Genomic DNA, 26,841 nt, shown 5'->3' with positions numbered 1-26,841 from the left:
TGAAGTAAATCCAACGTATAATATGCATAATCCCATGAAATGAATGTTTGCGATCATATTTTATATATCCTCCTTCCTTTTAAACTACACACACACACACACACTATATATATATATATATATATATATATATATATATATATATATATATATATATATATATATATATATATGATATATGATATTGTACCATATTCATCATCATTACTTCTTCTTCGTTTTCATATGTGTTGACAATTATGCAGATCCAACAGAAGATTTGTCTCCTTATTCTCACCGCTCTTCTAATATTTTCTCATACTCGATCAGTTTCAGCAATTCATAAATCAAGTATGCTGATTTTTTTGTTTATTTTACATCAAACTCATCGATTATTTTTTGGTTTTAGCTAGTTCACTTGAACTTACATACATTTATTAATGGATTTATTGTATATTTTGTTTATGTTTCAGAACTACTTATATCAAACAAGACTTCCGCGTTGAGCAAACTTTCTGATCATCATGTATTATAAGTTTCATTGATCGACTTAATTCTCTCTTAATTAATTTTGTTGAAAATGAATATACACTAGATATGATGATCATATAAATCAAGGATTAATTACAAGATCAGAGATATTTTTAATATTGTAGGACGAGGGAAGCAACAATATTGTTGAGACCGGGATGATGGATTATCCTGACCCAGGAGCGAATCCGGGCCATGATCCGACGAAACCAACTCCTCCTTCAAGCTAGTACAGTGGAATCAAGCTAGAGATCATCTTAACGTAATAATAAATTGTATTGCTTCACCAACGGACAAAATTATTATATAAAAATGACAGATTATCTTGAATTAACTGCAATATTGTTAATTTTCATATTTAGAATATAAATAATAATCGATGAGATTTATAACCGCAACTAGTTATAAATTAGTATAGACAACATGCATGATTTGCTAGCTACTCGTCTCTCCAATTCATTAATGATCATCAGCACGTATAATCCTAAGTAAGAAAGACGACTGACTACATATATCTTTTTCTGAAAATCAAAACAACCTTCATTGTAATGCCCGGAAATTTAATCCTAATAATCTATAATTATTGAATTATAATTTGACATGATTATGAGAGGATTAATCGGGACACGAAATAAGAATACGTGTGGAAATGTATGTGCGAGGACAGTAGCATCGGCGCACATGCGCGACAGAACGCGCGCACCTGCGCCAAGCAGACAGTAGGCCTCGCGCATATGCGCGGCGTGTATCCGCACATATGCGCGACACAACCCGAGAGTTGTGAAGAAATCCTCGCGCATATGCGCGAGTCCCCGTGAAGCTACGCGTCGAGACAGAATGTCTCGTGCATATGCGCGGAAGGTGGTCGCGCATATGCGCGAGACGTGCAGCAGGCACACCGAGCCATTTGGCCTAATGCATGCGGGAGATGTATATATATATATATATATATATATATATATATATATATATATATATATATATACACACACACACACACACACACACATGCATTTCATTCTCCCGGGGAAAGAAAAGGAGAATCCGGGGAAAGCTTTGATCCTTGATTCCAGAATTCGATTTGCGATCAATCCGTCCGTCTGAATTGTAATCCGACTTCGGTACCGAGTTCCTAGCAACGTAGACTACAACTTGACGTAAGTTTTACTACGTTTTAACATGCTTTGAAATTATGATGTTCTCAGAATTGAATGGAATTCATATATGATGTTCTTGATATATTAGACATCGTAGAATTGAAGTCAGATTGAGAAACGGACTGATTATGGAATTGTTATGAATTTTTAGGATATATTGATTTATACCAGACAGATTTGAATTGTGATTAAATTACAGATTGTAATGGATATGAGTTATGACTGGTAATTGATGTCTGTTGATTTGGTATTGACGGGGATACTGAGATTGTACCGTTATGCCGTTGATTTTGAATTAAATCCAAATTGATCAGATTGTTATTGATTTGAAAGGTATATTGATATGAGATTATTGGTATTGTCATTGTCAGATTGAGGGATTGACAGAGTTTGGATTCCAGACCGAAACTGCAACGAAAGGTATAAGTCAATGTGTATTGGGACATCGACTCAAGTAGGATGTACTTGAGTTTCCCTAAATCACATACTTATTAATCGTTTATCATTGTGTTTAATGATTTGATTTAAATGCTTGTTCTATGGATTTATAGGAGCATGCATTAGACGAGTAATCTTGTGACGGAAGTACCTGATAGTGGCAGGTAACCACGGGTACATTGCACGATGTCACAAGATATGGCGATAGACCATAGTCTATGACGGATGCGTCTGGACACTGGATGTTTGGTTATATCGACTTGGATAGAACTGAAGTCTTTTCTATTACTGTTTTTCGATATAGGAATGCCACATCTGGACACCGGGATCCCTAGGCTAGGATTGAGTCTAGTCTGAATCGTGGAGTCACGAGTATTGTCGACAGATTGATATTGTTTACATTTCTGATTTTGATATGTATTACTGTTATCTGTTTCATGCTTGGTATTGAATATATGACTGCATGTTCTTTGATTTATACTGGGATTTATTCTCACCGGAGTTATCCGGCTGTTGTCTTGTTTGTATGTGTACATGACAACAGGTGGGACAGGTTCAGGGTCCAGGAGATGAGGAGAGATCGTGATTAGAGTGGAGGCTCCGGACTTGGATTGTATATAGGGTTGAACACTTGATAGTAGTTGTTGAACCTTAGTTTGTACTGAATTGTAGACGGTACAGGACTTGTACTTTATTATATACTGAGTTGTATATTAGATTGTTGTCACTACGTTCCGCATTTTAAAAAAAAAAAATTAGACCCTGTTTTATAATTGATTATTTGTCCCAAATAATGATTAAGAACTTGATTAGCGTCCGGGTCCCCACAACAGGTGGTATCAGAGCCATAGATCCTTGAGATTGAGATAGGAGCTAGTGCGCGGGGTAGAATGTGTTTTCTTTCCTGCTTGTGATTGCTAGCATGATTTACTGCCTTATAATACATGTTTATCTGTTTATCTAATTTGATTTGAAAACATGTGTTATTGAATATGAATTGGAGCTAATTCTTGATCAGCAGTAAGATGATCGGAAGAGGATTGAAACCGGATTTTTTTTGGGGTTACTAATCCTTTTGAGTTTCAGATATGCCTCCGAGAAGAGTACCGGAGCAGGGTAGTACATCTAACCCTCCCATGGACGTTACAGCCACACCCATGGAGACACTTTTGAAAAGATTTCAGTCTTTCCATCCACCTACGCTGAAAGGAACCGAAAATTCAGTGGATTGTGAAAGTTGGCTGGATGATATTGAAATGATGTTTGATTCATTGAAATATACTGATGAGAAGATGGTGAAACTGATAGGACACCAATTGCATGACATTGCCAAGAACTGGTGGATCAACACAAAAAGGGCATTGGAACACCGAGGTACGATTATTACCTAGAGTGTGTTTAGAACTGAATTCTATCAGAGGTTCTTTCCAGTGTCATACAGGAAGGACAAGGGAGCCGAGTTTGCGAACTTGAGACGGGGCCAACTTAACATCGAGGAATACGTGGCCAAGTTCTCTTCCCTGTTGCGCTTTGCTCCACATGTGGCGGATCATGACGAGGCCGTGGCGGATCAGTTCATTAACGGCCTGAATCCGGAAATATTCACCTTGGTAAACACGGGAAGACCGAACAATTTCACCGATGCCTTGAATAGAGCCAAGGGAGCCGAAGCAGGTCTGATGAGACAGAGAGAGGCTTCGTTTATGCTTCCAGCACCGGGATTTCAGCAACCACCTCCTCGATTTGAAGGTGGCAGCAGTAGTGGCGGAAGGAAGGACTTCTTGAAGACGAGAGGAAAGCAATTCAAGAAGTCAGGGAGCAGTTCTTCTAGTTCTGGGAGTCCTCGCCAGAGCCAGAGCTATACTGGACCTATTTGCAATACTTGTGGAGGGAAACATCCCACTGAGCAGTGCCGAGGAGTGTTTGGCAGCTGCCGTATTTGCAAGCAACAGGGACACTTTGCTCGAGTGTGTCTCCAGAGAGGTGCCCAGGGATCCCAGGCAGCTGAGTCATCTGGATCAGCGACTCAGGCAGGTAGACGACCATCTGCTATTCATTCTTTTCAGCCAGTACCATCTACCCAGTCACAGCAGAGGCCAGGAGGAAGCCAGACAGTGAGCCAGCCTCCGAGACAGCAAGCCCGAGTGTTTGCTCTGACCGAGGAGCAGGCACAGGATGCACCTGATGACGTTGTAGCAGGTAACTGTTTTATTTCTGGTTATCCTGCATACGTATTGATTGATACTGGTGCATCACATACATTTATTTCTGAGAGGTTTGCATTGAGTTATGGGTTACCTATTGAGTCGTTGTCTGCGGTAGTGTCTGTTTCCTCCCCGTTAGGGACAGGTTTGATATCAGTGAAGTCTGTGAAATCTTGTACACTGCAGTATGATGGACATAAGATTGAGTTAGATTGTATTGTGCTTGGGATATCTGATTTTGATTGTATTATCGGTATTGATATACTGACCAAGTACCGAGCTACAGTCGATTGTTTCCACAAGATAGTGAGATTCAGACCTGAGATGGCTGAGGAGTGGAAATTTTACGGTAAGGGTTCTCGAGCCAGAATTCCTTTGATATCTGCAATGAATATGACACGATTATTGCAGAAAGGACCGGATGGATTCCTGGTATATTCAGTTGATTTACTGAAATCGAGCCCATCATTGGCGGACTTGCCGGTGGTGTGTGAGTTTGCTGATGTCTTCCCGGATGAGATTCATGGATTACCTCCGATTCGAGAGATAGAATTCAGCATCGAATTGATGCCAGGAACAGTTCCGATCTCGAGGGCTCCTTACAGGATGGCACCGATCGAATTAAAAAAATTGAAAGAACAGTTGGAGGATTTGCTGGCCAAGGGGTATATCAGACTGAGTGTATCTCCTTGGGGTGCTCCAGTACTGTTCGTGAGGAAGAAAGATGGGTCGATGAGACTTTGTATAGATTACCGGCAACTGAACAAGGCAACGGTAAAGAATAAATATCCATTGCCTCGTATTGATGATTTATTTGATCAGTTGCAGGGTTCTTCGGTATATTCCAAGATCGACTTGAGATCTGGATACCATCAATTGAGAGTCAGGGACTCTGATATCTCTAAGACTGCATTCAGAACCAGGTATGGACACTATGAATTTATTGTCATGCCATTTGGTTTGACGAATGCACCGGCGGTATTTATGGGATTGATGAACCGTGTCTTTCAGAAATATTTGGATGAGTTTGTTATCATATTCATTGATGATATATTGATTTATTCAAAGAATATGATTGAACATGCTAATCATCTGAGGATTGTGTTGCGAACTTTGAGGACGGAGATACTGTATGCTAAACTGTCGAAATGCGAGTTCTGGTTGAAACAGGTGATATTTCTGGGACATATTATATCAGGAGACGGGATATCTGTTGATCCCAGCAAGGTTGAGGCAGTGATTTCTTGGCCAAGACCGACATCTGTACCAGAGATTCGCAGCTTTATGGGTTTGGCAGGATATTATCGCCGATTTATTAAAGACTTCTCGAGCATTACCAAACCGATTACGCAGTTGACTAAGAAAAATGCTCCATTTGTTTGGTCTGAGGAATGTGAGACCAGTTTCCTCGAATTGAAAAAGAGATTAACCAGTGCACCGGTGTTGACTATCCCATCAGGTACTGGTGATTTTGTTGTTTATTGTGGTGCATCTCACCGAGGATTGGGTTGTGTTTTGATGCAGCGAGGGCATGTGATCGCTTATGCCTCAAGACAACTGAAACCCCATGAATCTCGATATCCAATTCATGATCTTGAATTGGCAGCCATAGTCTTTGCGTTGAAAATATGGCGACATTACCTGTATGGTGAGAAATTCGAAATTTATTCTGATCATAAAAGTTTGAAATATCTCTTTTCACAGTCAGAATTGAATATGAGACAGCGGAGATAGCTGGATTTATTGAAAGATTTTGATTGTGAAATCAAATACTATCCGGGAAAATCTAATGCAGCAGCAGATGCACTAAGTCGAAAGGTATGTTCTCTATCCTTATCGACTATGGGAGTCTCGAATTTGATTGAGGACTGCTGTTTGTCTGGACTAGTATTTGAGATAGATAAGAGACCAATGAGATTATATACTATTCAAGCGGAACCAGAGCTGATTGTGAGAATTAAAGCGGCTCAAAAAGATGATCAGAATATACAGAAGTCGATTGCTATGGTTAGAGCTGGACATCGATCGGAATATCAGGTTCAAAATGGTATTTTGTATGTGAATAATCGTCTTGTGGTGCCAAATGTTTCGGATTTAAGACAGCGGATACTGACAGAGACACACAACAGCCGATTTAGCATTCATCCTGGTGGCAGGAAAATGTATAATGACTTGAAGACACAATACTGGTGGAAGCAAATGAAAGCGGACATTGCTATATTTGTATCAAAGTGTCTGAATTGCCAACAGGTGAAGGCTGAAAGAAACAAACCAGGAGGATTGTTGCAAAGTTTGTCCATTCCTGAATGGAAATGAGATCACATTTCCATGGATTTTGTGACACAATTACCAAGATCCTCCCGAGGTTGTGATGCGATTTGGGTCGTGATTGATCGATTGACTAAATCTTCATGTTTTATTCCATACAAAATGACATATAGATATGATCAGATGGCCGATATCTATGTCAGAGAAGTTGTTAGATTGCATGGAGTGCCGAAATCTATTGTTTCATACCGTGACCCTCGGTTTACTTCGCACTTCTGGCAGAGTCTGCAGCAAGCTCTCGGTACGAAATTACATTTGAGTACCGTATATCATCCACAGACTGACGGACAGTCAGAACGGACGATTCAGACATTGGAGGATATGCTGAGAGCTGTAGTGCTTGATTTTAGCACTAATTGACAAGATCCATTGCCACTTTGCGAGTTCTCGTACAACAACAGCTATCAGACGAGTATTGAGATGGCCCCATTTGAAGCGTTGTACGGAAAAAAATGCAGATCCCCATTGTATTGGGATGATATCTCTGAAGTTCCTGAGACTGGACCTGATATGATCAGATATATGACTGAAAAAGTGAAATTGATTCAGAAGAAAATGAAGGCAGCCCAGGACAGACAAGCCAAATATGCCAACCTTCGACGTAGACCGTTGGTATTTGAGGCAGGAGACCGAGTGTTCCTGAAGATTTCACCTTTTAGGGGTGTTGTCCGATTTGGAAAGAGAGGGAAGTTGTCTCCACGATACGTCGGTCCTTATGAGATTCTCGAGAAGATAGGAGATCGTGCCTACCGACTAGCATTGCCGCCTTCTTTATCTGGAATACATGATGTCTTTCATGTATCGATGCTGCGGAAATATCTCCCTGATGATTCACATGTTATGCAACTAGACGAGACCGAGCTAGACGAGACATTAAGTTATGTCGAGAAACCGATTCAGATCATCGATCGTAAAGAAAAACAGCTCAGAACAAAGACGATTCCTCTTGTGAAAGTTCAATGGACTCGTCATGGTATCGCAGAAGCTACGTGGGAGACTGAGTCGGATATGAGACAAGAATTCCCAGCATTATTTCACTGATGTAAATTTTTGTGTACGGTTTTGTTTGATTGCTTGTGATTTCGAGGACGAAATCGTATCTTAGGGGGGAGAAATGTAGTGCCCGGAAATTTAATCCTAATAATCTTGTGGGGACCCGGGCTCTAATTCTTTTTCTTGGGATTAAATGGATCCTTAATATAAAAAGTGGGTCAAATTTTCGTTTTTTACATTAAATCAAAAGTAACTAAACAACATCAGTTCTTTATTTATTTTACAACATACAAACATAATATACATGTCTTATTCTGTATGTACTCAACTGACCAGTATTAAAAGACCGTACATAATAAAAGACAACTACTGGTCCATCTGCTACGCCCGTGATCTCCACGCTAACACGATCATCTCTGTCTCGACCCAGATCCTGTCCCACCTGTTGTTATGCACACATACAGACATAACAACAGCCGGAAAACCGGTGAGAACAAATCCCAGTATAAACATGTATACATGCAGTAAAACAATTTAAAACATGAAACATGCTAATATGAATATCATTCATATATAATCATGCAATGCGAGTCTAATCATGTCTAGATGCGACTCGACTAAAACTCTAGGGATCCCGTTGTGAATAAGACGTCACTGGCTGTCACCTACCCTACCAATCGAGGTGCTGTACGTCTTATTCCTAGACTTCGGCCTGATCTGTATCCGCGTCTACAATAGGGGCGGTGATCTTCCCCTAAGCTGAGATATCGTCGAACATCTAGTAGTCTGTCTGATCTCCAGACTGCCCTATCTTAATGCATGAATACAAAATCTGTAAACAAGCATAATCATTCCAATGCAATGTCCCATGATCTATAAACACCGCATAGCAAGATTTGCATACAAGTTCTATAAACAAATCTATATACGATTCATAATCATATCAAGATATAAACATTAAAATACGTATGTGATTTTGGTTGGGAAACTCAAATGTGATCTTATTTGAGTCGTGATTCCCCAAACAAAACATGTACTATACCTTTCGTCGCACAGTTGCTGTCACGGTTGACAATACGAATCTGAAATGGAAATGTTGATACAAAATCTATCAATCTCTTATCTAATCAACACCTATCCAAGTCACTACTTGATCTCAGTATCATTTCAACCGCACAATCTCTATATTAAACAATTACATCAATTCCCCCAATTCATAACTGATAATGGTATAAATCTGGTATCAAAACCCAGTCAATTCAACTCTAAAATTCATAACAATTCTATACGGTGTCCGTTCTTAAATCCGGTTGTAATTATGCGATGTCTAATATGTCAGAAACAACATATATGAATCATATCTGATTCCTACAACATCATAATTTCAAGACATGCCAAAACATAGTAAAACTTACGTCCACGCGTAGCCTACAACGATAGGAACACAGTACCGAAGTCGGATTTCAAATCTGACGGACGGATTGAAAGATGCGAGCGTAAGGATTTCAAAAGCCTCTCGGAGCTTTTCTATTCTGATTCTTATCAATTTTGAGGCAAATAACGTTTATATATTTCGCCACTTGCATGCCAATGAAACGTGGCTCCCTTTAACCAAACCTTGCTGGCGCTCGGGCGGTCGAAACTTACCGCCCGGGCGCGAGCTCGGCGCTCGGGCGGTAAAGATCTACCGCCCGGGCGCGTAAGGTTCTGCCCGCCATGCGAGATTCTGGCGCTCGGGCGGTCATAAATTACCGCCCGGGCGCCACACCTTCTGCCCGAATGTGATGCCATGGAACATTGGCGCTCGGGCGGTCACTTTCTACCGCTCGGGCGCCACTAGTTCTGCCCGAAATTGGTGAAATTTATATTCTTTATCCAATCTGGTCTCGTAGTGGCCCGTTTACAGTTATATCTATTTAATTCACTAATCTTATAGCAAGTTATGATAATCAAATCCTCGGGCATTACAAATCTATAATTATTGAATTATAATTTGACATGATTATGAGGGGATTAATCGGGACACAAAATAAGAATACGTGTGGAAATGTATGTGCGAGGACAGTAGCATCGGCGCACATGCGCGACAGAACGCGCTCACATGCACCAAGCAGACAGTAGGCCACGCGCATCTGCGCGGCGTGTATCCGCGCATATGCGCGACACAACCCGAGAGTTGTGAAGAAATCCTCGCGCATATGCGCGGAAGAGTGTCGCGCATATGCGCGAGTCCCCGTAAAGCTACGAGCCGAGACAGAATGTCTCGCGCATATGCGCGGAAGGTGGTCGCGCATATGCGCGAGACGTGCAGCATGCACACCGAGCCACTTGGCCTAATGCATGCGGGAGATGTATATATATATATATATATATATATATATATATATATATATATATATATATATATATATACACACACACACACACACATGCATTTCATTCTCCCGGGGAAAGAAAAGGAGAATCCGGGGAAAGCTTTGATCCTTGATTCCAGAATTCGATTTGCGATCAATCCGTCCGTCTGAATTGTAATCCGACTTCGGTACCGAGTTCCTAGCAACGTAGACTACAACTTGACGTAAGTTTTTCTACGTTTTGGCATGCTTTGAAATTATGATGTTGTCAGAATTGAATGAAATTCATATATGATGTTCTTGATATATTAGACATCGTAGAATCGAAGTCAGATTGAGAAACGGACTGATTATGGAATTGTTATGAATTTTTAGGATATATTGATTTATACCAGACAGATTTGAATTGTGATTAAATTACAGATTGTAATGGATATGAGTTATGACTGGTAATTGATGTCTGTTGATTTGGTATTGACGGGGATACTGAGATTGTACCGTTATGCCGTTGATTTTGAATTAAATCCAAATTGATCAGATTGTTATTGATTTGAAAGGTATATTGATATGAGATTATTGGTATTGTCATTGTCAGATTGAGGGATTGACAGAGTTTGGATTCCAGACCGAAACTGCAACGAAAGGTATAAGTCAATGTGTATTGGGACATCGACTCAAGTAGGATGTACTTGAGTTTCCCTAAATCACATACTTATTAATCGTTTATCATTGTGTTTAATGATTTGATTTAAATGCTTGTTCTATGGATTTATATGAGCATGCATTAGACGAGTAATCTTGTGACGGAAGTACCTGATAGTGGTAGGTAACCACGGGTACATTGCACGATGTCACAAGATATGGCGATAGACCATAGTCTATGACGGATGCGTCTGGACACTGGATGTTTGGTTATATCGACTTGGATAGAACTGAAGTCTTTTCTATTACTGTTTTTCGATATAGGAATGCCACATCTGGACACCGGGATCCCTAGGCTAGGATTGAGTCTAGTCTGAATCGTGGAGTCACGAGTATTGTCGACAGATTGATATTGTTTACATTTCTGATTTTGATATGTATTACTGTTATCTGTTTCATGCTTGGTATTGAATATATGACTGCATGTTCTTTGATTTATACTGGGATTTATTCTCACCGGAGTTATCCGGCTGTTGTCTTGTTTGTATGTGTACATGACAACATGTGGGACAAGTTCAGGGTTCAGGAGATGAGGAGAGATCGTGATTAGAGTGGGGGCTCCGGACTTGGATTGTATATAGGGTTGAACACTTGATAGTAGTTGTTGAACTTTAGTTTGTACTGAATTGTAGACGGTACAGGACTTGTACTTTATTATATACTGAGTTGTATATTAGATTGTTGTCATTACGTTCCGCATTTTAAAAAAAAAAAATTTAGACCCTGTTTTATAATTGATTTATTTGTCCCAAATAATGATTAAGAACTTGATTAGCGTCCGGGTCCCCACATTCATGATAACTGTTCAATTATGATTAGCGATTTATATACGTATTTGCATGTATCATGCATGTCCACCACCATTAATGGCTCATTTTTCAGCGTCTGATTGACGTGTTATTTATTTTTTCCCTTTTTGGAATTTTTCGAAATAAAAATTTGCTTACCATCTTCGAACATATAGTATTATTGTACGTAATCTTTCAATGGAGGAATGCTATTTATTTATTTATATAATAATAGTAATAAATACATTCAAATATCAAAATTTAGCTATTATTTAATTAAAGATACAAGTTATAAATTGCATTTTGACCTAGAAAAAATTAGGAATTATATTCAGCAAAAATTAATAACCCTAGGATAGCTTAGGCGGCACAAAAGGTAACAACTTTAATTTGTATTATTATAACTTTGACTTTACATAGATAACAACTAGTCTAGTCTTTTGTGAAGAGATCAGACTTCTGTTTAATTTTATGTTTCCAAAAGCTGAAAATAAGTTGATTCATCTTATATCAATATCTCAAGTTTTGATTTGTAATTTTTTTCCCCACGGAGTGATGACGTGACTCAGAGGACCAAAATCCAAAATTTAACGATCAATATACTAAGTGGAAGTATTATCTCCTACCGGAAATAGTACTAAGAACTAGAAAGTTTATTGAGAGAAACAAAATCTTTAATTAGGAACCGAATGATTTCACAAATAAGCACACACCACAAATCTCGAAAAGGTAAAAGCAATCCATCCAAGAAATTTCGTTTGCCGCAATCACAAATAAAGACAAACGAAAATCCATCGGCGGATGACTCGTAGATGCTATTTCAAGAAAACCAGCCATGATCTTTGCCACCACATCTTTTAACTAGAATTGCACAGTGGGCCGATTATTTTTTAAATTTATTTTATATTTTGGGAAAAACAATTGGTAAAATTCTATTATTATCGAAAGCTATCTAGCCACAAAAGCAAGGGACAGACGTGCCGAATGAGAGCCCCCCAACGGCAGCTTATTCGCTCTCGGTGGCCTACCACTCACGTGCCCCGCACCACCGGATATACCCAATGGAAACAATGGTGGGCCTTCCGGCACTGTGCATTTCACCGGCTGCGGCCCCACGCTGACAGACTTCTCTTGCCGACAGCTCATTTGCAGAAGCCCATTTCCCTTCCTCTTCCCGCTGTCGCCTCCAGAAGCCTCCTCCTGCAGCCTCTTGTGGAGAAAAGCCACGTTGCCTATCTCCGAAGCAGAGATGGAGAAATTGGTGACACTTGCTCTGTCAAAGCCTTCTGCGGTGGTCACGCTCCAATCGATGCTGACTTCACTCGGTGCGTAGCATTCTGTTGCCGCAACACTCGGTGTTGGTGGCTCATCTATGCTTCTTCTTGCATGCAGATTATTATTGTTGCTGCTAATCATACCATTGGCGGATGCAAACCTTCTTGGATTAAACGCTGGAGCTTCGTCGTCCAGAGAATCCCTCCCACGATACATTTGGTATGAATTTGATTGAGTCGAGAAGCTTTCGATCTCGAACAAATCAGAGCTGGCGTCACTGTACATATCGTCATCCATGTTCGAGAGACGCGCCATGGGGCTGCCTGGATTGAAATCGGGCGTTCTTGAAATCGGCATGGGATCGTGCACAGGCTGGAAAACTTCCAGCGAGTAGCGTGGTGGATCTTCCAGGGGATTGGTGACTGATTTTGTAATTATGGCCTTGAAACCTGCTGGCTTGGTCGCGTGGATTGATGAATTGAGGATAGGGAAGGAGAAAGCCGCAGCCGTGGCATCACCAAACGGCCTTCCTGATGCAGATACACGCTGCTGGCGGGGCGGATCACTGGGGGCAAATTTTTCCTCCGGAGAGAGCTGTAAATGGTAATTCGAAGCCGTCGCTTTCTGTTGGAGCGCCATTTCGACGTTAGGAATTGAAATATTTTGTGGCATGTTTGCTGGCGCTTTCTCATCACCGTTCTGACCCCTTTTCACATAAGAGTAACTCGTTTTCTCCATGTTATTCATCTCGTTATGGATCACATGAGCATGTCCCCTGACGTCTGATTCCGAGGTTGTTTCCTTAACCTTAACGGAATTCTTGTTAATGCAGCAGCACTTTCGACAAAAACTCCATTTCTTAGAAGCGGGATTCCTTTTTTGGCTACGCATATCAGAAGGGAAATTCCTTAAAGAAACAGCCATTGAACCAGGAGGATTTGCCAACAAGCCTGTTTGGCTATTCCAGCTAGCCTCAGACGAGGCAGTTGGCGTGGCATGAAATGATCTTGTCCGATAATTCCCGCCATATCCATCTGCAGAAGAAACTGACGACAATCTTGGAACCGATAGCAGATCGTGAGATGGGATTCTCTGTTGTTGTTTCTGCTGCTGCTGTGGTTTCTTAATGTCTTTCATGTCATTGTTTTCGCTGAAATACTTTTGAGCATCGAAAATGCTTATTTCTGCGTCGTCAATGGTGGAATCTGTTTCATTTTCTTGGGAATTTTTTATGGGATCTTTGGGTTGGAATGAAGAAAAGGATCTCTCTTTAAAGGTTGTAGGATTGTTTGGAGGAAAGGATCGGTAATGGAGAGGAGATTCTATGACACTAAAGATCGGTTGCTGTGGTGAATTGTACTTGAAACTTTTTACTAAATTTTGTGAATCCATTCCACATACGAGGGCTTGTAAGTACCAAAACTTGAGGAAACTGATGCTTTGTGAAATTGGTGACTCTGGCGTTTATAAGTAGAATGGCTCAAATGAAGAAATCTGAGCCAGTAATGTGTGGGACATGATGTTCATTTTTTTCTTTTTTAGTTTTTATTAAATAAAGGTCAGGTCTAATGATATAACCAAGCATATATATATATATACAGTGAATCAAGTGACGATCATTTTATTCCCATATATAAAAGCTAACATCCCAATTAGCTGATCACCATTAGATCAAACTCGCACTGAGATATTAATCGAATTGAATAAAGCAATTTTTCCGCAACAACATATATATATATATATATATAATTGGTGTGGTTCAAACTCCCCAGTTATATCATATGTCCACCAAATAATTATTTACATAGGCGCAACGCAACTAAAAGACAACAGTCTGAGTCGTCATGCATGTGTGCGTGATATATATTGAATAGATTAGGCTGCAAAATTAATTAATGAGTCAGTTAAAGATTTGGCTCTGCATGCAGTAAAAGTATAACGTAATTACCGGGCGGTGAGAATGTCCTAGACAAATGGTGTATGGTACATGCAGATATATAATTAAGTGACTCTTAAATCAAAATTAATAATGCATGCATGTTCATTATGTGGTCAACATTTTGACATATCAGCGATCCTCTTTGTTCTCTTTCAACAACCATTAGGTAGGTATGATATATAAGATATTATTTAATTTGATAGTGTGTGTGTGTGTGTGATTATTCACTTAAATAATTGGAGAATCCAATCAATCTAGACAATTTAAGTGCATGTCTCTCCAACGTCGTATATGTGATCACTATATATATATATATATATATATATATATATATATATATATATATATATATATATATAGTTGAATGGTCTTGTGCAATTTCTTGATCGCAAGGTGAGTGATGGATTGAGGTAAAAATCTTACAATCTAGCTACTAAGAGATTAACCATGCACGCCACAATCAAAACCCAAATAGAATTCAGGAAAAAAAAAAAGTAACCCTATTTTTAACCAAAGTTTCTAATCAGATTAAAAATCAAAACATTCGAAACAATGGAACATGAATCGACTTTATAATTTTGTATTCCTTTGGGGAAAGATCAATTGAAAAGAAAAGAAATCAGAAATTTGAAACTTTGGCATGCATAAAAGAATTGAGTATAAATCTTGCACTTCTGGCTGTTTCTTGGACAGCATAACAAAGGGTTGGCCAATGAAAGATAATGATATCATCCATCATTGCAATATTTTCCAAAGTTATCTTCTCGATATCCTTTAAATAAATTTTAAAAATATAAATAAATCGAAATGGCCTTACTTTTATATAATTATTTAGGTTTTGTCTCCAACTCAAATGACCACCCCCTCCATGTGGTTTCTCTACTATCCACCATGCTTCTCCCCATTTCAACTTCATCAGCTGATCTGAATCTCAATTTGGAGGCCAAGGGGGTTCCAAAGCATGCGATATATCCATATAAATTAGTAAGTATATCATAACGTACGTTGATCTCGTATGAGTAGTTTTATAGGATTGATAAAAAATAATATTTATTTGTGGTTATCGGTGAATATTGTTAATTGTTGTGGCTCCAAGTTGATCTAGATTTGGGAATTGTGCCCAAGTGCTGGTGGGCAAGTGTTGACTCAGAGCTAACGTGAAGTGCCTCATACTCAGGACAAAATTCTTGTTTTTCTTTTCAATATTAATTCACGGATGGGAATGGTCTTGTTAAGATAAACTTAGACTTCATTCAACTTCGAAAATTAGCTCAAGTGAAGAGGATTATCCAAGCTCATATATACAACTTCAAAGTTATTTAATTAACCAACCGATGTGGGACAATTAACAGATCTTACATGTTTATCTCCGTCTTTCTTAAAAAATAAAAAATGAAAAATAAAACCCCCACCCTCCTGCCTTATTTCTAATTAAATATATACGTCCTTCGGTTTAAGTAATATCGCGTAGCTACGTATATATTTATAATTTTTTGTTTTTTAGTAAAAAAGAAACTGACCTTATTTGTGTGTGTATATATATATATATACACACCAGTATTTATCGATTAATAATTGATCATTTAGGTCGGATCAACTTGAATAATTATTTTATAATGAATAAGTAAATGTAAGTACTGATTTCACACACACATACACATATATTAGCATACTAGCCAATGACATATATCGATCATGATATATAATCCTTGTTAATTTATATTTTAAATATCCAGTCAACTGAAATCGATCGACCTCTTTTTTTATTCGAAATTAAATCTATTAATGGTGACATAAAAGAAAACTTTTTCACGGTTTCTCTTCCATTGCGATAAATTTCACTTGTTTTAAAGAAGTTGGATTATAATGATATATATATATTTATATATATAGCTTGAATACAAAACATCAGGTGCTGATTCTCTAGAAGCTTTAAAACAAACCATGTGTTGTAGTTTTACTGAATATTTTTCATAAAGTTAAAATATATGACAAATTTAATTAAATGTTATTCAATTTTCCATCCAAATTAAATTATCATTCCTCATTTAATTTTTTTTAAAAAAAATCAACCAGCAGCTCTAATCGATTTATCTTCGACCTATATATAGTTATGGAGATTAATATGATTAATATGACTTTATAAATTAATATGAGTTTATAAATCACCTATAGCTGCCATCCAATGTTACGATGGATTTTTTGAAATTAATTAAATGATTGTGATTTTTCCATGAAAATAATTAGATATTGAATTTCTCAAGGCATGCAATAGTCGAGGATTTGTTGCCAAAGAACACATATGGTCGAGAACTGAGATCGAGCTTAATGGAAGAATACAAGAATGGCAAGGCAAAGGAAGTGTTGATTGCATATATATCCTCGATCTACTCAAACCATCTGGCAAGGCCAATATTGTCTTCATATCTTCTGTAGCTGCGAAAATGGCTCTTCCACGACTCTCTCTCTATCCTGCATGGCTGCATGTAAAGGTAATTTATAACGTACCAACCATGTCTATTTTGAACTTGATTTTAAAAAATGCGTGCATATTATAGAGGTGCAATCAATCAATTATGAACGGGGGAAGACAATATAATATTCGAGTCAACTCTGTGGCTCCATGGGCTGTCGATCAACACCACCATTTACAAACCTCTAAATGTAATTTGCATTTCTTATTTTAATTCTCTAATTGTTTTTACATTTTTGGTTTTACATGCATTTGACCGACCAATACTTACTTACATATTTTTACAGGAAAATATTCACGACATGTCTCTTTAAGAAATTTTTGTAACATTGCTTGCTAGAACTCCAATGGGACCATTTGCAGAATCCCATGAAATATCGCCACTGGCAGCATTGCTTTGCCTTCCGGCTGCTTCGTTCATTACCGGGCAAGTTATTTATGTCGATGGAGGGTTTACTACAAGCACCTAGCTAGCTAGAAAGCCATGCTATTATATTTATTTTTTTTCGAAAAATTAAGCTTTTCGCGACCACAATTTCTCGTCTAAAGAGCAGGAAGAGAAAAAATTACAGAACGAAAAAGAATTGGGCTCGGTAGCTAAAAAGTTCGGTTTCTTGGGTTGGTAAGCTAAGGTCGTGTATTATTCTATAATTTATATATATATATATATATATATTTCCCTGTTATATGCATGTAGTATATACATGCAGGTTTTACTCCATACATAAGTGTATCTGAACTTGTAGATTTAAAACATTTTCACGAAGGTTGTGCACATTTCAGTACTGTATAGGTGGATGCATTGCAATAAATATCGCAGGTTGTTTTAATCCAATAATGCAATTCTTTTTCTGTGGTTGGGTTTTTTGGGATTGCCCACTGAATTATAACACATTTTTTTATAAGACTGTTTAGACCGGGGATTAGAATCAATTTTTCATTTTCAATATATATATTTCATTGTCAATATATATATATTGACACACACTGAATTACAATGGATTAAGTTTTTTGGCAAGCTTAATGTTCTAGTGAGTCACCAAATATAATTTACATTAATCGTTTATTTATTTATAGATTCAGAAATTCAAGAACTCTAGTATGCTAAAATTTGCTGGTTGTCATAATCCTAAACGAAACAAAACCTCGAGAACAAGTTTTCGGGGCCCTTGTCTTGTACTTAAAAACCGTGTCGTTTGTGTAGAAAGTATATTATCCCGAGACCATCTAAGAGTGATATCCTTTTGTTCTCCTGCATATATTGAAGGCAAACAGAGCTATAAAACACTAGCAAATTCGAGGGAAAACAAATGAAACGGATGGAGAAGCATATGTATGTATGATATTCATCCCGGCGACTAATGTATCCAGTTAAGAAATAAGATCAGAACATGAAAAAACACAAAAGTTCTGACCTTTTCACAGCTATACTGCCTTGTGAAGTAGCGAGACTAGCACATCGGTATATGGAGTCAAAATTTTGTTCACTCATTGCTTTTTTGTCAAATATGGCATCTGATAGAACGACAGATGATGCTCCCTCCCTTACATATTCCCCTACCGAATCTGTGTCGAATACCAGATATCTTCTCATTTAGAGACAAAAACATCTTGTCCAGGTGATTAATTGCACACGGCAACATGGTGAATAAATAAGAGTGACTCAAATAAACATTTGACAAGCAAGGAAAAGTTTTGGCATCTCACCTATGGCTATGCCTTGTGATACAACCATCGGAATAAAGGGAAAAGGCTTACGCACTGCTGCTATGTACCCAACACCCCCTAATGCAGACACGGGATATACCTATTACAAAATATGTATATGTCTAAAACATTTAATACTTTGATAAAGATATGTCCTTATATCAAAGCTCTCTCTTTCCAAGATCAATGGTGGTGACTCTCACCTTGACAATTTTGGCACCAGAGTTAGATGCAGATAGTATCTGCACAATTTAATGAGTTTTCACATTGTATGTATTGGCCAAAAGAAATGAATTGTGGAAACGAAAACAAACTCAGACGAAACGTACCTCAGATGGAGTCATTACTCCAGGTATATAAAGAGCCTGACCTTGAGCAACATCATCAAGTATATCCTGAGAACAAAATAGCCAATAAATGGTGAAGATAATCTTCCACAAATAGTTAGAAGTATAAGAATAAATTAAGCCCACAAGAACAGAGCCAAACAAGCAGAGCGCGTGAGTCGGATAGAATATAGATTGTTAGCTTCAAATGGAAATTAGAAGATCATACGCGAAGAAACCTTAAATAAGATATAGCTTCACTGGAGCATGTATCCTCCAGGAACATTCAGTTTTTAGACGTGGATAAAAATAGCTGAATTTGAGGCTGCACTCAACGGATGCTGAAGAAACCTTCAAATCAAACAAGTCTGTAGGTACCTTAACCATTGCAGGACTCATAAGGAACCTAGCTCCAGCTATGATTGCATCTCTGGCATCTTGCTTGTTTAAAACAGTTCCAACCTGCAATATCAATGATAATTCTGTTATCTCAGCTTTCTTTTTTGGACAACACAGATGCCACAAATAAAAAGATTCTCCCAAAAGAATTGGAATCACAATCCTTGAACGGCTTGAAAATCACTCACCCCTATTGATGTCGAAGGATATTCATGGACCAAGGTTCGTATGACCTGTATAAATGAACATGATGCGTATTTATGGCTTCCCAATTTCCAGCATAATTGAATAAAATTAATGTAATTAATGTACCTCAAAAACACCTGGAGTAGACATTACAACTTCCAACTGTAAATAAAAATAAGAAATGTATCAGAACATAGAGCAATAGCTCAAGTGAACATTCAAGAAAATTACAATATTTGGAAAAGATAAAGATTCCACTAATTCCATCCCATGAAAGTCTGAAGTTAGCATATCCAGCTGAAACACTATAATTTCTCTAATGATCACGTCCGCACTTTCATAGTGCAATGCATGCCTTGATCGATGGTATATATGTGTCTGGAAGTGTGCATAAGTTAGAGAAACACGAGTAGGAGGAAAATCAATATTTTGATTTTTATTCACTCATCATTTACCGAGTGTAACGTGTACATTTATACTTAATCCATCAAGTAATCTATTGACACCTAGTACATCTTGCTGTAACAACCAAAACAAACATATATTATTCTGTTAACTAGAGACGACCACTCAGATATGCAAAAAGAATTTATGGGCTTCACATCTGAATCGTTTATTTATTTAGCGGGCTTTGTCATTGGGCTAGCTCTTCTTTTCCTTTAATTGCATACCTTGCATCGTCACTTATCACTGAAACCAGTACTTCCAAACTGCAGATTACTATGGGATCACTTGCCATTGGAAACATAACTTTATATTGGTCAAGATTAGTGAAAACAAGGGCGAGACCAAGAAATTGAACGACTCGCAAAAAATGAATTTCATTTTTTGCATTTGACTGGTTAAAGCCTCCTAAGCATGTATTAAGATAGAACTACTATAGTTGCATGAATGAATTTTAGCTTACAACTGAAATGAATTTTTTTTACTTGACTGGTTAAAGCCTCCTAAGCATGTATTAAGATAGAACTACTATAGTTGCGTTAATGAATTTTAGCTTACAACTGAAATTCCACCTCTTAACGCTGCACGGGCGGCCTCAACTGCAACCTCTGCACTAAACAGAACCACCAAGAAATATAAAGGTAAACTAACAGAGGCCATTAACCATCTGACATGCCAAGTAAAAATCAAGAAGCCGCCCACAGTCAATTGTTCCAAGTAAATACACGACTGAAGAGTAAGGCTAAGAAAAATTAACTGTTATAAAATATACAAGTATCATCCATCACTATCTCATACAGATTTAAAAGGGCAGTAACATTTCATACAACACAACCCCATTTGTGTGCTTAAAAACGGCAATGAGAACTGCTCTTGATCACCTTTGAGCGCGAAGGCAAGCAATAACGCCGGAATCTTGAATGTCTGTCAAAACTTTATCAGCAACAGTGTAGGAGTACGAACGGATAGCACCGTTGTGGGAATACTTACAGCAGCAGATTTGAGAGGAAAGTGCCGGAAATTTGAAGGGTTTTGCTAAAGAAGAAGAAGAAGAAGAGTTGAAAAGTGGCGATATGCAACGGCTGCTGGCAACGGCCATCATATTTATCCAGTCACGGCTGGGCTATCTTCGCCGCCCGTGTATATTATAAATAATTGATTTATTATTTACCATTGAGATGAATGTATCGATAAATAAGGTACAAATGACATATGGCTCGGCTCGACAATTCTTTTATTAGTGTCAAAATTTGAACTGTTTTGTTGTAAGCTCAAAAATATTATTCATATTATTACTTTATATTTATTTATTGTTACGACATAAGGATATCAAAATTAATATAAATGGATGTTGACTCTCATTATTTTTAGTAATGCAATATATCTATTTACTTTAAAAAGCAAAAAACAAAAAAACTAAAAATATCTATTCACTTTTTTATATTTGTTCTCACACACATTTGGGCTTTGGCTATATATATATATATATGTATAGTGGAATCCATCATATAATTCCACCATATTCCTTAATTCCTAAGAATTTAAGTCAACTAGTTAACCCGAGGGAAGAAGCTATTATTATTCTGTAAAAAAAAAAAAAAGGAATATAAATTAATTAATCAGTGCTTTACAGCACTATTAATCCAAGGTTATCACGCGATCCGTAGCCTATTACCGCTCTCCTTTCTGGGTTGATCACGAATTTCTTCCTGTTGCGTCCATCAGGACGAAGCCGTTGTGGTTGGTGAGAATTCCGCCGCTGATGACTTCCCAAACCTTGAGGAGGAGGCTCCATCATGGGGATATTGATGGAGGAAGGTACGACCGTTTCGAGGCTTCTGGAATCGATTCGTTGAATGAGCCACTGCTTGGAAGTAGAGATCAAGATCTTAATGTACGTCCACGCGCAGACGTTACTTTATAGTTTTAGTGCATTTGAATTCTGCAATCTGATATCTTCCTGTGATTTTTAAATCGAAGAGGCACGGGTTTGGGGATGCTTTGGATGATGAACGGAATAAAGAACGCATGCATTGGACTCGGGTGTTTTCAAATTTAATCGCACAGTGGGCACAATGGTTTGGTTAGTTTTAATATCCCAATTTTGTTTCTTAATTCTTTTGTAAAGATTGTAGGGTTTGTAATATCGATTTATTGGGTCTCTGCTTTGGTTAACCCTGTGTTATTGAAATATGAGCGTTCATTTGCTCTTTTCTTTTTAAAATAAAAATGTTTTAATCACGATAGAGAAGTTTTCCACTTTAGCTCACGAATGGATTTGTCTGACTACTCACACCTGAGTATTGATCACTTGAGCTGATTTTCAGTTTTGGAAATCCAAAAAGTTGGAAAAATTTCAAGCTATGGTTGGTTCTAAACTGAAAGGAAATGGTGTATGGAAAGAAAATTTGGATTTTAAAGGTGAGTTCGAGGTGTGGTGACACTGATCAGTTTATGCTAGGTTGGGTAAAAAATTATATGTGGCTGTCACAGACCGGTGTGGTGTCTGATGGATTTCTTTAATTTGGAAATGCTGTGAAAAATTCTCTTCTCTTTAAGGATAAGTAATGATAAAAAATTCTCTGTTTTTTTTTCCGATGAAAAAACCATATTGCAGTGATTAGAATGAAAGAAAAAGAACTGCCGGGCAACCAAATGATATTGTTCATGTGAATAACAAAAAGTTGCAAAATGTGCCATCCATTGACTCAGTAATGACTTAGAAAATATGTCTTGATGCCCCCTGTTTAGTTGCTTAATTACCTTGATTGATTGCTTGTATTTCATATAAGCTTGCTAATTTGTGCTGAATCTTTTTTGTTGAACTTTTCTTCTAGCAAATTTTATTGTTGGATCCGGGTCAGTTGTTGGATGGATTTTACCATTTGTTTCGGGGTCCCAAAATGGAGCAAACAACAACCTTCAACCACTTTTGCTTAGTCCCTTGCAGGTACGTCGAATAATTTTCCTTACCGTTTCAAGAAGTTGAGTGTTTTCTATTTAATATCCTAACGATTTTACACATTGTAGGACAAACTAGAACTTCAGTTCTGCCTATCCATACTTCCAATATGTAAATTTCATTTACTTCATGAGATTTTGATTGTTCAAGTGAATAGATGATGTTTCTGTTTTAGGCCTGCAATTGGTCTTCTGTTTTAGGTTAACAGATTAATAACTTGTGTAACAAAGCAATTTTGATGGTATCAGTTGTTTTTGTTATCAATGGGAATAAAAAATCTCTCTCTCGGTTTGAATATACTTGATTATCTGCTTCCTTCATTATTGTTGAATTCTCCACTTGTCTTGCTGTCGTTAGTTGTACAAACAATTTGCAAACCTCAAGTTACATAGTTTTGTAGGAATGCCGTGCATGCTCTTTTCATCTGCCGTATTTTCTGCCAAGCTAAAGCTTTTTAACTTTCTTTTTATCTTCTTCTTCTTTTTTAAAGTTTTGATTTCCCTATATTGACACTTATATTTGATTCTGTACTTGGTTTGGCATCAGGAGGCAAGGTTGAAACATCTAAAGCAAAGGCTAGCTGTTCCTTTTGATGGCTCTTTTTCTGAGCATCAAGTATGTCCTTTCTTCTGTGTTCGCAAAAAGTTAATATTTCTTTTAATATATGACATTTGTTTGTCCATATTTAGGATTCCGATAAATTGGAAATTAATGTTCCAAATTCCAAACAATTACAGTATACAAAAGATATTGTTGTCGACCTTGGATTTTCTTGAACAGTAATCTGCCACTCTTTTCAGAACTTAATATAGATGCTTATGATTTTATTCAGTGTTTCTAATGGTGAGACTGTAAAAATGAATGGGTATGTATGTCAATCCTTGCCTAAGCTTCTCGTCTAATTCATGGAGAGAACTCTCTGGCGTCTATTTACTTTGTCTTGTTCTTATGATCCCATCCATTGTGACACTTTAACAGTATGACATTTGAAAATTTATCAAATATATTCTATTGGCAGGATGCACTTAGACAGTTGTGGAGATTAGCTTATCCTGATAGACGACTCCCATCTCTTAAGTCAGAGCTTTGGAAAGATATGGGCTGGCAAGGATCTGATCCCTCAACAGATTTCAGGTGTGGTTATATAATTTTTGTTCATTGAAACTTATGCACATGAAATTTATTTAGTTTTGGAAACTATGATTCTCAGGGGTGGAGGATTTATATCATTGGAGAATCTAATCTTTTTTGCCAAGACATACCCGGTTTGTTCTTTTTCTCTTGTACATTTACACGGTTATTGGGTGTGTTATTTTATTATTTTTTCATTTTTATGAGTGTTACCCACTTCATACTGGATGTCAGTTCATGGTGAGAGCTTATGTATATCTTCCATATGTGCTGGTGTGGCTCACTGTAAGATGACCCTAGAAGATTGAGAAAGCATGGGAAAATATTAAACAATTTATGTGGAACTGATTATATTGAATTTTTGTCTAATTTTATTCACGTTGGTAGACCAAGTGTGATCTTTACAGTTGTCATCTCAGTAAATGGTATCTTTTGCGATATGGTTGTTAAGAGGATTGAGAAATTCAAGACTAGGTCTGGATTAAATAGTGGTTTGTTTGTTTTAGTTTGAACTACCAGTTAATTCTTCAATTGTGTGACGATAAATATGCCTAGTTTTGTGCTGTTTGGTCTTCGTTTGACAAACACAGTATCTGGTTTCTGTTTAACTTTCAACGTGCAAGACATAATTGCTTACAAAGAAATTCCAAAGTAGGCATTTTACACTATTTCCTTATTTTTCTCAATCATTATAAATTTTCTTCATTTCCAATGTATTATTGCTGTGACAGGAAGCGTTCCAAAACTTGTTGCACAAGAGAGATGGAGACAGGTCTGAGTGGGAGTATCCGTTTGCTGTTGCAGGAATCAATATTTCGTTTATGCTTGCGCAAATGTTAGATCTTCAGTCAGGTATGCCTAGCATGAATAAATTGTTTCACCAGGCAAAAGTGCCATTCGCAGGATCATCCTCTTGGCCTTCTTTTCTAGTTCTGACAAATAAATAGGTCCGTTCTTCGGAGTATATTCAATCAGAAATGCTTTTGGCATATACCTGACTATGCGACGACATGCTCTTCATCAACAATCTAGTTGATGTGTATTTCAATTTATTAAATGCTAGGCTTTTTCTTAAATGAGATTCCATCTTCAGATTTATGCGAGTGTTTCATAATTTTACAAGAGAGTTTTACTGTGATTCATTTAAATTGTAAAAAAGCTGTAAATTGTCATTTCAGCAATTTCTGTTGAGGCTTAAACTTTCACACTACAATCTTTTTAAGTATGAATTTTCCTTCAGGGAAGCCAAGCACCTTGGCCGGACACCATTTCCTTGAATCACTGGGTGAAGATGAAATGGCCTTTGATAACCTTTTCTGTGTTGCCTTCAAAATGCTGGATGCGCAGTGGCTTGCAAAGCGTGCTTCGTACATGGAATTTAACGTAAGCGCCTATTTATCCAGCCTAATTAATTTATTCTTTCTGCAGCCGAGTCTACTTAACTGCCTTAATGGAATTATCTACACCCATTTTCTCACATATGCATAGTTATTTAACTTGTCCAAACCATATCAAATTTCCGTCTATGATGTTACTTTCAATCTCGATCTTTTTCCTGAGAGGCTAATTTGTTTTGATCTATTCTTCTGTGACCACTCATACTGTCACCCTTATGCATTCATGTGGGTAATGTGTTATCATTTTGGGTTTGTAGGATGTTCTAAAGTCTACGAGAGCACAACTAGAGCGGGAGCTTTCCCTGGAAGATGTGGCTAGTGTAAGAGACTTGCCAGCGTATAATCTATTGAAAAGATGATTCAACTAACACAAATCTGTTTTTCTTTTCTTTCATATATACACGTTTCGAATTCAAATGTATGCATACTTCATTTAGGTGGTTCTTGTCAGGAGTGTAAGAAATTATAAATCTTGTAATATTTTATTCAAAAAAACCCAACGTAAATTTTGAAGTAATTTTTTTTTTTTTGGGGAAAAAACAGAAAACGCCACCAGAAAGGTATATTGGAGGAATCAAGAGAGGGGGCCGCAGTACTAGGGTGATTTGAACCCTTGGCCTGTGTTCTACTTCTATCGTTATGTGCCATCCTATTGGATGAACTTTCTTTGTTCATTTTTAACTATTTGTTAGATATTTTAAGACCATAAAGATTTTAACGTTAAGAGAAAAACAAATCACTACATAACATCTCTCAATTAAGTGACCGACGAATCAAATCAATTTTAAATTTTGTTTGATAACCTAACAAATATTATGTATATACCTCTAGTTTATTTGGGGTACCGAATATTTTGTCATTTTAATTTGGAGAGTTCGTATTCATGATAATTATTGGTTTATTGAATTTAACCCACATCAAATGAATAAGATGATTTCAACCTACCTCGTACCCATGAAACAATCTAACAAGTTGATTGTTTTCCAATAGTGTTATACTGTTCCACCTCAACCATTTGAATATTGTAAGTCAGCAATATTCACATGTGTTCCAACATCACGTTGTATTTGAAACAACATATCAATATGTTTTCGATAGCAGCAATGATACCAAAATAGTCGAAAATTA

General features: G+C 37.4%; 3 protein-coding genes and 1 long non-coding RNA gene across 4 annotated transcripts; 1 reads left to right on the top strand and 3 right to left on the bottom strand.

Moving 5' to 3' along the window:
* Positions 1 to 12,232: 12,232 nt before the first annotated feature.
* On the bottom strand, positions 12,233 to 14,317 carry LOC140824419 (protein PHYTOCHROME KINASE SUBSTRATE 4-like). The gene has a single exon (XM_073186008.1). It carries the CDS (start codon positions 14,139 to 14,141, stop codon positions 12,423 to 12,425), a length of 1,719 nt encoding a protein of 572 aa, XP_073042109.1. The 5' UTR covers positions 14,142 to 14,317; the 3' UTR covers positions 12,233 to 12,422.
* Positions 14,318 to 18,135: 3,818 nt separating this feature from the next.
* LOC140824418 (uncharacterized) lies at positions 18,136 to 21,382 on the bottom strand. Its single transcript, XM_073186007.1, has 10 exons — positions 21,105 to 21,382; positions 20,782 to 20,836; positions 19,906 to 19,941; positions 19,782 to 19,826; positions 19,573 to 19,656; positions 19,198 to 19,263; positions 19,072 to 19,110; positions 18,869 to 18,968; positions 18,577 to 18,727; positions 18,136 to 18,413 (listed from the first exon to the last, which is right to left on the bottom strand). Exons 1-10 carry the CDS (start codon positions 21,323 to 21,325, stop codon positions 18,389 to 18,391), a joined length of 822 nt encoding a protein of 273 aa, XP_073042108.1. The 5' UTR covers positions 21,326 to 21,382; the 3' UTR covers positions 18,136 to 18,388.
* Positions 21,383 to 21,829: 447 nt separating this feature from the next.
* Positions 21,830 to 26,230, top strand: LOC140815631 (uncharacterized). The gene is made up of 9 exons (XM_073174708.1): positions 21,830 to 22,117; positions 22,204 to 22,306; positions 23,061 to 23,173; positions 23,732 to 23,800; positions 24,204 to 24,319; positions 24,396 to 24,450; positions 25,048 to 25,168; positions 25,557 to 25,699; positions 25,971 to 26,230. The coding sequence occupies exons 1-9, from the start codon at positions 21,986 to 21,988 to the stop codon at positions 26,070 to 26,072; spliced, it is 954 nt and encodes a 317-aa protein (XP_073030809.1). The 5' UTR covers positions 21,830 to 21,985; the 3' UTR covers positions 26,073 to 26,230.
* LOC140815638 (uncharacterized) lies at positions 22,449 to 23,117 on the bottom strand. The gene is made up of 2 exons (XR_012114385.1): positions 22,987 to 23,117; positions 22,449 to 22,955 (listed from the first exon to the last, which is right to left on the bottom strand). It is a non-coding gene; the product is annotated as an uncharacterized lncRNA (long non-coding RNA).
* Positions 26,231 to 26,841: the final 611 nt, after the last annotated feature.

Source organism: Primulina eburnea, chromosome 2, assembly GCF_022965805.1.
Source record: "Primulina eburnea isolate SZY01 chromosome 2, ASM2296580v1, whole genome shotgun sequence".
In the NCBI taxonomy this organism is placed as follows: Eukaryota; Viridiplantae; Streptophyta; class Magnoliopsida; order Lamiales; family Gesneriaceae; genus Primulina; species Primulina eburnea.
This window is presented reverse-complemented; position numbering and strand designations above follow the sequence as displayed.